We start from the raw sequence: 15,871 nt of genomic DNA on the forward strand, positions 1-15,871 counted from the left end.
GGTCAAGTAACGACCCCAAAAAACCACCTCCCCTGCCACCAAACACTCCAACATCCCACACTCCCTCCCCTACTCCCCTTGCATCCACTTCCCCTCCAGTCAAGGAAAAACCCACCCCACTAATCCGCATGGAACGGACAAAGAGTCTCCCCTTCCTTCCAGGAGGAAGGATATGTGAAACGGACCGTCTGCCAACTATACATGAGCTCAAAGGCCAGCAGAAGGTCCACTACAATAAACTGAAGGACTTTCTCTATGTCGGTGGCGATAATGTCACCGATCCCACCAACTTCAAAGACGCTCACTTGTCGACCATATTTGTTAGGGTCATCAAGTATTCCAGGACAGAAGCTCTCTGGGCCATGAGAGATGTCGCGAAGGATGCAATCCCGGCCACAAGCTGGTGGACACGGAGCATCCTTCACTGAACAATTTATTTTACAAATGTGAGGGCAGAGTCCCTGTTTACATCCACCCCTTCTTTTACAGGGCACTCAAACTAACCTTTCCCCTGGACGTGGGAGGCGTAGCCAAGAATGGATCACCCTCAGCTGAATTACTGACCGGAAGCCTTGGACAAGCCTGCCACGTCCTCCCCCCCCGAGGATTTCAGGCCTGTGTGTGACACTGAATAAGGTAGGTGACCATGGCTTTAAACTTGGCTACTTATAATGTGAGGGGCCTCAGATGTCGAAGCAAGGCCGCAAGCGTGCTGAGAGATCTGGTGTCCCTCAAGGTAGATATTGCCGCTATACAGGAGACCCACTTTATTTGTGACGGGGATTGTCAGGTGCTGGTGAACGATTACGATGTTTACTCAGCATATCGCAATACCTATAGTCGTGGAATCTCCTTGCTAGTAAATCGCACCCTATCAGCGTCGGTGAATGTTGTGCACACAGACGAGGATGGGCGAGCGATTGTCGTCGATGTTGCTGTTAATAGCAGTGTGTTTCGGATAGTCACAATTTATGCACCTAATTCCTTCTGTGGAGGCTTTATAGATGATCCAGATAGGGTAGTCTTAATGGGGGATTGGAATGTCATCCTTGATCCCAAGATAGATAAGGTCGGGGGGACTAGCAGGTCGGTGTGGTATGACAGCAGTCTGTCTGACCTGATGGCTTTGTGCGACCTGGTCGATAGATTTCGCATGGATCACCCAGGGCGGGAGATGTGGACGTGGCATCTTAATACGCCTTCCAATCCAAGTACTTACTTGGATCGGATGTTAGTTAGAAGAGGCGATGTAGATTTCCTATCTTGCCCCACCTTCCACTTGTTAGGACACTCAGACTGTAAACTAGTTATGGCCCGTCTGAACTTTAGCTCTCGGCCTAAACTGGCCGGATACTGGAAGTTCAACAGCACCTTGTTGGAGCTGGAGGACTACTGGTTGAAGGTTACAGAGATAATCCAACAGGCATTAGTGGGGGCGGTTACCGGGAGTAAGTGGTGGGTTAGTCTCAAGGCTAAAATTAGACGCTTCTCGGTTCAGTACAGCGAACGCCTCGCGCTAGATAAGGCTAAGGCCAAGAAGCATATAGAGAATAGGCTTATCCGGGCGATGGAGGGGGGACTCCTTAGAGATAGCACTAGCTAAACAAGACCTCAACCGCTTGGCTAATGAGCGGTACGAGGGCCAGATAGTTAGGGCTAGGCTAATGAAAGTCTCAAACGAGGCTGTTAATGTAGACGCTGTCGAGCGTAAGGCTGCTCTTAGGTGCGGCTCGGACGGGTACATTCGAAAAGTAAACGACCTCGAAGGGCACGCCCTCGTGTCGACGCGGGAGATTTGCGAGGGGTTTCGAAAGCATCTATCGGAACGCTTCATCCAACTACCCAGACTCAGGGTCGAAGAGTTTGGCCACTATTTGGCTGACTCGCCCCGCCTCATGGCGGCTCGAGCGGCTAGCTGTGATGGTCTTGTTACGGAACATGAGATCATTACCGCATTGAAGCAGGTCAGCTGCAACAAGTCCCCGGGGCTTGATGATCTACCCTACGAATTCTACTTGAGGCTGTCGCCCATGTTAGTCCCTATTCTGAAGGATATGTTCAACCATTGGTTTGTTCAGGGCTCCATCCCTGGGCAGGTGATTAAGGGAGTGATCACATTGCTGAGGAAAGGTCAACGGCATGGTGGGGAGGAAGATTTAGACGATTTCAGGCCCTTGACTCTGCTAAACACAGAGTTAAAGATTTTGGCCAAGGTTCTTGCGAATCGGTTGCAAGTCATCACTGACGTGATCGAACCAGACCAGAGCTATGCTGTGAAGGGGAGATCGATTCAGGACAATGTTCATCTGATACGCACGATCACAGAGAGGACAGAAGACGACGCCGAGGCCGCGCTGATCAGTTTGGATCAGTCCAAGGCTTTCGATAGGGTGGACCATAAGTTCCTGGGATATGTGCTGGAGGCCACCGGATTTTATCCGGACTTCCGCAAGTGGATCTCTGTACTGTATGACAGGCCGACGGTAGCAGTGCAGATCAATGGTAAGCTGTCGGAGTCTTTCGCCATCTCCCGGTCGGTGCGACAGGGTTGTTCGTTGTCACCTCTCTTGTACGTCCTGGCATTGGAACACCTCCTTCGCAAGTTTCTTACAAACTCAGAATTTTCCCTTACCTGGCGACTTATCCGGAACGCACTGCCCCTCCTTGAAAAACTCAACCTGTACAATGAAGAAACTCGGGTCTACTGCCTGCGCTGCGACGAAGACATGAGGGAAACAGCCGGTCATGCCTTTTTTCCGCTGCAGCAGGCTCAAGACCCTCTTAGGGTACGTCAACGAGGTAACGGCTTGCATCGATGCCAAGCACTGGCTTGAACTCGACGAGTCATATTTTGTAGAGAACAGTGATCCGACGCTGTCTAGGGAGAAAAGAATGGTTTTTCTAGCGATACTAACAGTAGCGAGGATGGTCATATGGATCACATGCCTCAAGCGAGTCCGCGAAGGGATATCTGTTCCGGATCGGGATCTGATCGTCTACTTTAAACATCTGCTTAAAGTAAAGATCATATGCGATTGGAAGAGGTTGCCTCGAGTACCCTTTGACAAGAGGTTGGTGCATGACGCTAGCTTGTGCATCCGACGAGGCGCCAAGTTTGAATTCGTGTTACCACCATAAGCATGGCACATGTGGTACTGGGTCCTACGGAGCCCATCCCGCTAGGTGAGACAAATAAAAAGTAAAGCGACTCTTGACTGGTGGTACAAATGTGATCCTGTCCCCCGATTGTTTGATTTTTGGCACTAGAGAACCTTCCGAGGCTACCCTACCACAATCCACCCCCACTATCTTTTTGTTTTGTCACCCCCTGGTCAACCCCTACTCGAAGGTCGCCGCCTACCCCCCTCTTCCCCTTTTTTGTTTTTGACAATTATTTATTTTTCCTCCCTACACCCGATAAAAATCCTTCCCAATCCCCACTAGGGATCTTCCCGCTTGTTTTCGGTGCCTTGGAAAACAGTAGGTGATCTTTCTAGATTAGCTCAGGGAGGGACCTTATGCACTAGAAATTTTATTTTTTATATATTTTTTCTAGATTCCCCACTCCCCAACACGAACTGTTTCTCTTCCAAATTCAAGAACTTTTTATTTTCGAATGAATTGAACTTTTTTTTACACGCACACACGCACATTAAAAAAAAACATTGCACACACACACACACACACGCACACACACACACACACACACACACACACACATACAAAAATTGTATATATATCCTTTCTTGCAAAAACGCTGGGGGGTTTCATTAGTTAGTTTAGATTCCACAGAGTGAATGAGGTATTGTGGTAAATGTTGCCAGTCAAGAGTAAAGTCGCCAAAGACTCCAATTTTTACTTTAGTAACAAAGACCCTACAACACCCCCCTCCCAGATCTTATAGGGCCTTGTGCCTAAATTTGCTTTGTAAATTGGAATTTTACTTTTAATTTATTTTGATTTTACATTGAATTATCTTGATTGTAATTTTCATTTTCACGAAATAAATTATATATGAAGATCAAAGTGTAGTATCTGTTCCGGCAGATACTGCAAGCAAAGACACTTTGTGGGGGCAACGCCACATATAAGACCTTGGTCAATGTAGGGGCAACCCTTCATACCACTTGTCACTATCCAGCTCCCGTACTTCCCCGGGGAGTTGGTCCCCATTTCCCCTTCACTCCTCACATTAAAAATCGGCCATGTGCCTAATTTGCTCGGTGGGGGAGCAAATAAATACCAACCCCACATATAAGACCTTGGTCAATGTAGGGGCAACCCTTCATGCCAATTATCACTATCCAGCTCCCCTACTCCCGGGGAGTTGGTTCCCATTTCTTTTTCACTCCTCACATTAAAAATTGGCCTTGTGCCTAATTTGCTCCGTAGGGGAGCAAATAAATACCCTTTTCTTGGCCTTTTGGCCAAGATCAAAGTGTGGTATTTGTTCTTACTACATGCTATACTTATTGTGATATAAAGTGGGGGATCACTTTTCTGTATTAATTTAATGTAAAATGATCACCCACTTTACAACCAGTCAGTCTCAAAGCCACTCAAGTCATTCTCCAGGTCATTCAAGTTGTTTTTGAAGGATCCAGTTATTTTCTAAGCATTCAAGTCATTCTTAAGGTCATTCAATTTATCCTTAAGTTCATTAAAGTCATTCTAAGTCATTTTTTTTTTATTTATTTGAGTCATTTCAACCCATTTTTCGGTCATTTTAGTTTATCTTTAAGAATTTCATGTCAATCCTACATTCACGCATTCATTCATTACACGAGAGCACGCGACTAATAGCTATCGGACTTGTTTTTTCAAAACAAATTCTTCGATACAGCTTTGATAAACGAGGGTTAAACCGGTCAGCTGACTTCCCCAATTTATTTCTTCTCTTCTCTTCACTTTATTTAAAAAGTTTTAATCATGAATTTAAGTCTTCCCTTCATGATTGCGATATATATATATATATATATATATATATATATATACATGCATATATATATGTATGTATGTATGTATGTATGTATGTATGTATATGTAGGTCATGTCATGTGCTACTGGTACCATGTAACCCAGTACTACCTGCCTCATGGTCGGGTCACCGGCGACTAAACTGGTTCCCCCACCAGACTTGTTTGGTGAGGAGGGCGGCTAGTCTCCCTGAAGGATTAAAAACAAGACCTTCCAAAGGGCGAATGATCTCTTTTTCTGGGTCAACGGCCAACTAGAACCGTGTATATTTGTGTGTGTGTGTGTATATGTGTATTGGGGTGGAGAGGGCTCCCGTAAGCCGTGGTGAAGGCAACCTTTCTAGGAGAAGCAAATCTCTGATTTAAAAAACCATAAAGCGGAAGACCATTACCCGCATTAAGCTGGTCTGCAGTTTAATTTATTGCTGGCTATCTTGCTCTTGCTTGTTGCTGGATCTCAACATTTTGAACCGAGAGAGAGACTTAGCTGTCGTACAAAGCTAAGACTCTGTAACATCATATTTGTATAGATACTCCCTCAGGCATTTGGGCTCATGGATTTTAAATGTCTGAGGGAGTGGCACTCGTCTGACAAGACGTTGCAATCATCACATCATGTGTATGTAATTTTACCAAGGAACTTTTAATGGATACTTAAAACTTTTTAACGTAAACCCTAACATTTGGTCTCCTAACTGTCCAGATACCAGTCTTATTTTCTATGTACGAAGTTGAAGAAAAGGTCGAAGAACATTCTGATAACACAAATTCATAAAATCATCCGGATGCATTATTCAATAGATACAAGAAACACAGCTAATAAAATAAAGTCTCTGTCTCTTTTTTCTACAGTCATTATAGTTCTATGGACACAAGCGACGTATAAAATTTCGCTATGGTCACGCTTTATGCCAATGCGTCTGTATCGCTTGCTTTCCGTAATTTCTACATGATATTGTCTTACCTGTGGCTTCTGTAATAATCATGCATAAAGTCGGAGTAATTTTTACGCACACACTTCAATCTACTTGCACTGCCATCAGCTTAGAAGATATTCTCACAGTATGCATTAATCGTCATTTCTTTTTTTCTTTTATTGCTGTTGGGTTTTATTATTGCTGTTAGGTTTTACAAAATACTGATAGCTCGCTACAACATATTCTTTCTGCTTATGCGGGTTTTTGATTGGCTACAATCCTATTCTGGAATAACCGATTAGGATTACCAGACACTAAACAAACACTCATTGAAATTTAAATATATAGATGAACTTCATTAATCTCTCTCTCTCTCTCTCTCTCTCTCTCTCTCTCTCTCTCTCTCTCTCTCTATATATATATATATATATATATATATATATATATATATATATATATATATATTTGTAGTTATGGACATACAGTCCTGTTTCGTTGTGTTACATAGAAAAGGGGAGGACCATAATTGTATTTGTTGTCATGGAATGATTATTATTAGAATGAAAGGAGATTATGCGTGTCATAAAAGAATTCCGTGTGCGTATGATCGTCTAGTTCCATATGCGGTTGTGTGTGTGTGTTACATGCATTTTCTTCGACATACCTTACTTCATGTGTCGTCGATGTTGATCCATCTGGAATTCATCTTCTCTTGGAGGGAGACTGGTACCTGTTAGACGAAGATTTATCACTCCGAGACGATGAATTGGTTTTATAGTTTTTTATTTTCCTTCCAGATGTCGACACAGAATATGGAAGTGAATCTTGCTTGCTTTGAACACGTCAGCGTCCCCCACCCCCAGTGAAGGGGAGGGAACAGCTATTAAGCCGTCCGTCTTCTTCAAAGCCCAACTCCAGTCTCACAGATCTAGCCAACCTGACCACGTCACGCATACGTAATCTGGTCAGCTGGCCCTCGGTTCTGGTAAACGTGTCTACACTCCACGTTTACTCACCCCCTCTCTCTCTCTCTCTCTCGCTCTCTCTCTCTCTCAATCCATTCTGTAACAGTTGTATCACAACTCATCAGTGCCGCTAGACTAGCACCTCTCCCAAGCCGAGGATCGAACCTGGAACCGTCGTGTTGACAGTCGGCAGTTAAGTTAAAGTATATTGATAACACGAATTAAAACATAATCTTTCTAAAGTGCTCAATACGTGGAAATTGAAATATCGAAACGGTAAACGATCCGTGTAGAACTCCCCCGATACATAGCGGGGGCATCTGACGTTACCGGGTAATAAAATACGCTTAAATATATTTTAATTCATGCAGATTTCGTATTTATTACAAATCTAATTCTCTATTTAATATATATATATATATTATTATTATTATTATTATTATTATTATTATTATTATTATTATTCTTTACGTAAATACAGTCATATCTTGCTACGATGTGCAGACCGTTTCGATCAAAATAGATATCATCAGGTAAGAAAACTCCAAAATTCAAAAATTAAAAATGGTTCAGGACCATTTTCAATTTTAGAGGTGATGACTGGCGTGGAGCGAAGTTAACCATCTTAAACTTCGCCCCGCGCCAAGTAGCAAGATATTAATGTATTTACATAAAGATTAACACACACACACACACACACACACACACACACACACACACACACACATATATATATATATATATATATATATATATATATATATATATAATATAAACCTGAACGTCTTCGAAGCTATCTCATTCGTTTTCATAACCTATCATACTTTCATAAATCAGAGTCCATTTTCCATAGCAAAAGTATCCGTCGTTGACTGGGTTCAAAAACAGCCTACAGAAAATGGACTCTGATTTATTAAAGTATGATAGGTTATGAAAAGGAAGGGCTGTAAAGAGATAGCTTCGAATTTGGGGGTATCAAAACCAAAGCAAAGATGAAAGTTAAAATAAAATAGATACACCCCATAATTTATTATACCATACCTGTTCACACTGAAACACTTATCACAATAATCTGTGGATCTATATTAAAAAAAACCTTGTTAAACTGTGTGACATATTTCCATTCTATGGACGCCAGGTGCGAACGAACACCCCATAATTTTATTATACCATATTTTTTCAAACTGAAACATAATTATCAAAGTATACTTACGCAGATAGATATGAAAAGTCTATATTAAAGTTTGTGCCTATTTCCATTCCATGGACCTAGGCGCGAACGCAGACCCCACAATTTTATTATACCATCCTTATTTAAGTTTAAACATGCGTATCAAAGTAATCTTATGTACATCTATATCAAAAACACTTGTAAACGTTTTTTTTTTAATTTTTCAATTTTTTTATTTTCATACTTTGTGGACCAGGCGCAAACGCAGACCCCACAATTTTAATGAACCACCGTTCTGCCAGATCAAACATACCCATTCCTGTGTCTCGATACATCTTCTATCATTATATGTAATCAGTTTTTTAAAATAGTCAACCATATAGGAGCCTATTCGTGACCACACACACACACACACACACACACACACACACACACACACACACACACACACACACACACATTCAGTTTTATATTATAGATATATAGATATATATCCTCGAAACAGGGTTTCATTGTAAACAATTGATGATACCTTAAATTTACATAAATACTATAGTGAGTACGAGAGAGCAAGTTGATGCATTGATTGCATGTGATTAAATGACTTACTGACTAAATAATTTCTAACGAATGATAAAAAATATAAAAATTAAATAAGTTTTTTATATATGGTGTTAAAAGTTTAAAAAATATCCAAGACTATATATATATATATATATATATATATATATATATATATATATATATATATATATATATATATATATATAGAGAGAGAGAGAGAGAGAGAGAGAGAAAGAAAGAGAGTCCAAAAAGTCTCTGAAGGGGTTTCTTGAAATTTGTCTCTATTTTTTAATAATCAATTTATACCATTCAAGGGAAAACGTGTAAGACGTTCTATACAATCAATAAAAGAATATGATATAAATATATTTATAGTATTGGAACAGTATACTTATGAAAAAATATTAATAATTAAATTTTTATTTTTGAGTATCACATCGAACAACATAATTCTTGTAAATTATATTTTACAGTTCATATATATATATATATATATATATATATATATATATATATATATATATATATATATATATATATACTTCTTCCCAAACTGACCAGTTAATCAGCCTCCTTAACAAGGCGTTCATATGTATGCATGTATATGATTGTCTCTGCCTTTACGTGTTTAGTTGAACTAGCTGTCTGTATCTGTTTATCTGCGTGTGTTATCCCGCCCCTCTTCTTTCTGTCCGAGGAGCACATGGCGGCCAGCCATCAGCCAATCATCTCGCTCGGCGTTTGGCCGTTTGCTGCTTGTTACCGAATGAAGATTGATCGGGCGGCGGTCACTCCGTCACGCGACACCCAATCAAATAAACGCACAAACTTAAAACACGTTCTTTTTTGTTTGTTTGTTATAAACGACGCCCTTTTGCCTCCCCTCCTACTCGCTTAACAGACATACGCACCTATATTCGTAAAATAACACGCCGACTCGAAGACGGTTTGTGTTAACTACAATAAGAGTCTTCTTGACTTAACTGTTTCTTGTACTCTCTTTCTTATATATTGCTTAATATCTTCTTCTTCTTCTTCTTCTTCTTCTTCTTCTTCTTCTTCTGCTTCTTCTTCAGTCTATTGCTCTAAGCTTTTTATTTCCTTTTTTTTTGTTTTATTTCTTTTGTTTTATTCATTCATTATTTTAAGTTTGTTTCTCTTTCTTGTTTTTCTCTTCTACTTTTTTCAGCTATTTCCATTCCTTCGATTTTCTTCGTCTTTTCTTCTTCTTCTTCTTCTTCTTCTTCTTCTTCTTCTTCTTCTTCTTTTCCTCGACCTGTTTCCTTCAATCTATCCATTTAGATCTTTTTATTTATTTTTTCTTTTGTTTTTTCTTTCTTTTTCTATTTCATTATTTTTTTTATTTTGCTTCTTTCTCTTCTACCGTATTTCCATCTTTTTATTCCTCCTTTTCTTTCTTTTTGTTCTTCTACGTCTTTTCTTTACCTTCTTTTTTATTCTTCTGCATCTTATGCCTTTTCCTGCCTTTTTTTTTTAACTTTTTTCTTCCATCTTCTTCTTCTCCTTCTTCTTCCTCCTCTTCTTTCACGTCTTATTTACCGCCATTTTCTTCTACAACATATTCCTCTTAGTCTTCTTTTATTATTCATTTCCCTTCTTGTTTTTTTCTTCTTCTTCATTAGTTTTGTCCATTCATTATTTTTTTAATTTTCTTTCTTTCTTCTTCTTCTTCTTCTTCTTCTTCTTCTTCTTCTTCTTCTTCTTCTTCAACTACTGCTTCATTCAATCTCCTTTTCTATTTTAATTGTTTTATCTTTCATCTTCACCGTCGGCCGCAAAACGACACCCTCATCGGTTTCAACAATGTCCAGATAAATTATTTATCCTCCTCCTCTTTCATCCCAACTCATCATTAAAAAAAAAAGGAAATCCTCTTCATTTATAGTTTTATTTTTTTAAACAACGATACTCCATCACCAGCCTCTTCCTTGTTACACAAAACAATTATCATCTACCAATTCCCTCCTCCTACACATTCCCCTACCACTCCCTCCACCCAAACTCATTCTCTCTGTCTCGAACACGTGCCCCTCTTCTCTGGACTCCTTCTCGCTTTAATAAGGTCCATCCTGCTTTTCTCTTTCTCAACACTGATTATTTTGTACCCCCCCCCCTAAAAAAAATTATCCATTTCTTTCTTTCATTTTCTTCGGACCCCCTCTCCTCTTCACTCCAGTCCTCAGTCACCCGCCCCCACCACCACCAAAGAACTCGAGAAAGATGGATTGCTCCCAAGAGCTCGGTCCATCCTCTTCGTTTAGAAGAAAACTTTCAGCTGGCAGAACTTCTTAATCAGATCTGTCAGGGCGAGATTTCCTGTCAGTTAATTGGACAACAGAACGACGCCGGCGTCTGCACGGGCCGGTCACTATTAACAGCACGGACACCGGGAGAGCTGCATGAAATCTGTAAGCGAGAGACGACAGCGACCCACTTAGCAGCATCTATATTGAAAACCGCAAAAAAAAAAAAAAAAAAAAATGAAAAAACGCGACTTTATCTCTTACTAGAAAAAAAAGAAAAGAAAAACAAAAACAAAAACAAAAAAAATACACCAATTAATCTACCTGTGAGATCATTGTATTATAACCAATTAGGATATTGTTTAATTCTAAACTCCAACAAAATCAAATCTAAACAAAAAAAAACAAAACAAAAAAAAAACCCAAAAACAAACAAACAAACAAAAAACAAAAAAAACCCAAAAACAAACAAACAAACAAAAAACAAAACTGCTACGCTGAGGTCTCGATACGGGAAATTTTAGTATTTTTATTCGCTCGCTTGTTATAAAAAAATAAATAAACATACAAAAACAAAAACAAAGCAAAAAAAGTATATGTGGCTTCTCTTTTTCCTTTCTCTTTCTATTTCCCTGTTATTAACGAGAGCGATGTAAAACTTTCATCATTGAAAAACAAAAAAGGACTACTGCTAACAAATATATACAAAAAAAAAAAAATATCCACATAAGTGGCCGTTACGATCAAGATGCATTAAAAACAAACATAATCTTTAAAACAAACTTTATGTTTACGCATACGTCCAACGAGACCAGCGTAAGACATAAACGGCTAAAGACATCCAAATGTTTTTGTTTGCGTGAATTTCTCATTGATTGAAAAAGAAAAAAAAAAAAAAAAAAATTACTCCCAGTTGAAATGACGTAATTAACTCGAAAACCAATTATGTTGCATTCGAAATCCGATCGAGCGATTCGCTGAAAACATCTGAATGGAATGACAGCGATGTTTTATTTTCATGTGGATTGCGTTTTAATATAACTGTGAAGCAAATTATTTGAAAATAATTTTGCAATTCGGCAAAAATGTGTAAATAACGCGATTATATTAAGTGGCAGCAAAAAAAAAAAAAAAAAAAAAAAGAGAAAAAAAAAAGAAGTTATATTTATTGTGGCGTGTTTTATAAAATAAATAAATAACCAATCAAAAAAAAAAAACCAAACACCTGGTGAACGTTGTTTTAACGTACGACAAAATACGTTAAATGGATTAACATACCAAATATAAACGACCCCCTTTTTTAATAAGTTTGTCTATTCTTTTCTTTTAAAGTAATTTAACAAATGTCAATCCTGTTTTTCTAGTCCTTCATGACATAAAATAATAATAATAATAATAATAATAATAATAATAATAATAATAACAACAACAACAACAACAACAACAACAAGAGCTATTGTCCAAACCAGTTTAAAAAAAAAAAAATGCAACGACCATCTTACAGCTCGGCATTTACAATCGAATCAATCATGGCTCCCCAACCCCGAATCCCCGCACCGGTTTTATACGGTGGTTATATGTTCTTGCCCTCAGTCACAGATCATGCGACGGCTCACGCGCTAACCGCGTCATCTCCGGGTCACCACGGAGTGACCTCGGCCGCCGCCGCCGCTGCTGCTGCCGCTGCAGCTTCTTTGGACCCTCGGACGGCGGCCGCTGTGATGGGACATGCCGGTTTCTTTAGTCGACATAACCCTACGTCCCATCCTCTACTCGGGGTTAGCGGACTTTCTGTGGCGACAACGTCAGCTGAAACCTGCCCGGGGGTCACTAGCGCGAGTCTGGTTTCCCGAGCCCACATGGCTAACACAAATACAGTTATGGCCACCGGCCCTACGATATCCCTGTTGCCGGAATCAGCATCTTTACGGCCCCCGACGTCGTCGCCCTCGGTACAATCAAACGAATCGCACCACCACCCCTCTAGTGTCAAAAATCACCATTATACTCAGCACCAAACGCATCATCATCAACGAACGTCATCTACCTCAACCCCACCGTCTTCGTCATCGTCACCACAGATAACGTCCACGAATATATCGCTGTCGTCCTCTTCGTCTTCGCCGAATTCGTCGTTACCTTCTTCGACGGTCAGCCTCCCTTTGGCGCTGACGTCGGCTAACTCTAGCCGACTTTCGCCGTCTGTATTCACGACGGTGGCTACCACGAACCCAAGAGTATTGGCTCGATTAGGAGAATACCGGACGCACCACAAAGCTTTCAATTCCGTTCATCAGTCACACACTCTTTATCAACCATTGTCACAACAAGCGGGACACGAGGAACATTCGCGAAGTCCCCACTCGGACTACAGACATCACTCTCCAGACAAAGGTAAGGCACACATTTTTTTAATAGAAACTTCTCTAATATACATTTTGTCTTATTTACTCCGTTCAAACCGTTTATGACACGTATCGGTCGAAACAGAGAGTTGAGCTTAACTTTCTCCATTCAGATTCTGTGTATAGCTCTGTTAGATTCATTTATTTATCATTGAGCTTACGTTATATATCCAATATTTTGAACACTTGCTTAGTATGTTATGCTTATCCTTACAAATTAAGTTGGCTATTTTTGTTCTTTTCCGATGCTAAATGAGAATAATTTAATCTCAGTCATGATTGAGAACGACATATGCGTTTTAAAATGAGATCGCTATATATAGATGTTATTTGTTTTTGATTTTTGCGATACTTTTTTTGAATGAATTATACTAAAGTGCATTTTTACCTTTTTTTTTTTTAGACAGTGATCACCACTTATCAAGGCCCGGAAGCCACTCAGGGATAAGGGTTATTGCAAGTACATTACGTTAGTGTGGAGATTTGATGAAGTGTTTATTTAAGGGGGCGGTTCATTAGGAATTTGTTAACGTTGGACCTAAATACGAGTTGGGAATAATTTTCCCTTTGACCAATTTTGTATCCCCAAATAGGGAGCTGCATATGCATTATTTTTTAAAATATAATTATCCAGTCGATAATCATATAATTATATTAAAATATATATATATATATATATATATATATATATATATATATATATATATATATATATATATATTGCAATTAGGCAGGGAAGACTTTTATGATTCATGATTAAAAGTAAATTTGTATGTATATAAATATAGATATATTTCTTTAATCTTCTTTCTAAAAAGGGGGGGGGAAAGAGGGAACAGGAAAGAAAGAGAAATGTGGAGCCAGCTGACCGGGTTCGACCCTCTCTTCTCAAAGCTGTATCGAGGGAATTTTTAAAACTAAGAATGAAACAGCGATTAAAATTCTTTGTTTTAAAAATTCCCTCGATACAGCTTTGAGAAGCAAGGGTTGAATCAGGTCAGCTGGCTCCCCATTTCTCTTTCTTTCCTCTCCTGCCCCCCCCCCCATTTTTCCTCCGTTTTGGAAAGAAGATTAAAGGAATATATATATATATATATATATATATATATATATATATATATATATATATATATATACAAATTTACTTTTAATCATGAATCAAAAGTCTTTCCTTCCTGATTGCAATATTTAAATTTTGTATCCCTAAAACCATTATGATATATATATACTAGATGACTAGATGGTTTTCTAACGAATGATAAAAAAATATTTTTTGTATAGTTTTAAAGGTTAAACTTCAAAGACTAATATATATATATATATATATATATATATATATATATATATATATATATATATATATATAATTGATATATACACCCCCCCCACACACATATATATGTAATTTGTTTTTGTTTTTGCGATACGTTTTTGAATGAAATCAATTATTTACGAAATGCATTTTTACCTAAATACGAGTTGGGAATAATTTTTCCTTTAACCAATTTGGTAACCCCACAGGGGGAGCGGTATATATATTGTTTTTAAAATATAATTATCCACTGACACGGGTTTTCTCGTCTACGACTCATCAGCCACTCTGATGAGTTGTAGACGACGAAACGGTGTCAGTGGATATTTATATTTTAAAAACAATATATATATATATACATATATATATATATATATATATATATATATATATATGCATGTATATGTATATATATATGTATATATATTTATTTATATAGGCACCGCCAAAACTGGGGGGGGGGGGCAGGTCAGTACTTTTTGACGGACCGTCTTTTTAAAAATCTACCAAAAATCAGGTAATTATCCGATCAATACGAAATTTTCAGCGATTATTAAGAGAAGAATGAACTTTATAACTGTGTACTTATTTTTCATAAACGATATTTATATATATATATTTTTTTTGCTTACAACCCCCCCTCGTTTTGAGGGGGTACAAATATGCTTAAAATAATCATCTGAAACTGAACACAACATATTATGTTGTTGTAAGGGACAGAATTATAGATTAAAAAAAGAAATTGTTTGCATACCTTTTTTTGACGTCTGAATATCAGAACTTCGATTGTGTTTAATTATCCCGCTTTTGAGTTTTGAAGTGTGAAATTCGGTGAATATGTTAAGTAAAATAATTAATTTAAGTTAAGCAAAACAAAAAAACATTTTTTTAAATATTTATACGAAAAAAGCCATTTTAAAATCTTTGATAAATAAATTAACAATTTTTGTTTAGCGAGCTGAATAATACATGACCATTATTAAACAGGGCATGCTTTGAAGAATCGATACAAAAAAAAATTCGATAAATATTGTGCTCTTTGTGTTAAAAATAGCATCATTTTTTCGATCCCGTTTGAAAACGTTTGCCGCCTTTCGACTACGGTGGACCAAATGCGCTGAAATAATTTTCTTTATTCTGCTTTAAATTGCCCCCCCCATTTTGGGGAGCCTGGCCCCCACACACATACACATTAAAAACCAAACTCATACAAATGGTCACCCATCTGGTACTGGTCAGCCTCAGCTTAATAATACATTGAAATTTTCTTCACTGAAAAATAATTTTTTTTTTGGCC

At 38.4% G+C, this 15,871-nt stretch overlaps 1 protein-coding gene and 1 pseudogene across 1 annotated transcript in view; both read left to right on the top strand.

The window, feature by feature from the left end:
- Positions 1 to 4,406: 4,406 nt before the first annotated feature.
- Positions 4,407 to 4,533, top strand: LOC145298090 (U2 spliceosomal RNA; annotated as a pseudogene).
- Positions 4,534 to 12,219: 7,686 nt separating this feature from the next.
- Positions 12,220 to 15,871, top strand: part of LOC145297632 (uncharacterized) — a 118,554-nt gene continuing 114,902 nt past the window's right edge. The window contains exon 1 of the mRNA XM_080143737.1: positions 12,220 to 13,251. Coding sequence (XP_079999863.1) covers positions 12,342 to 13,251 — 910 coding nt within the window. The 5' untranslated portion in view covers positions 12,220 to 12,341. The remainder of the gene's footprint in view (positions 13,252 to 15,871) is intronic.

Source organism: Euprymna scolopes, chromosome 18 (genome assembly GCF_053919585.1).
Source record: "Euprymna scolopes isolate OS-2025 chromosome 18, ASM5391958v1, whole genome shotgun sequence".
In the NCBI taxonomy this organism is placed as follows: Eukaryota; Metazoa; Mollusca; class Cephalopoda; order Sepiida; family Sepiolidae; genus Euprymna; species Euprymna scolopes.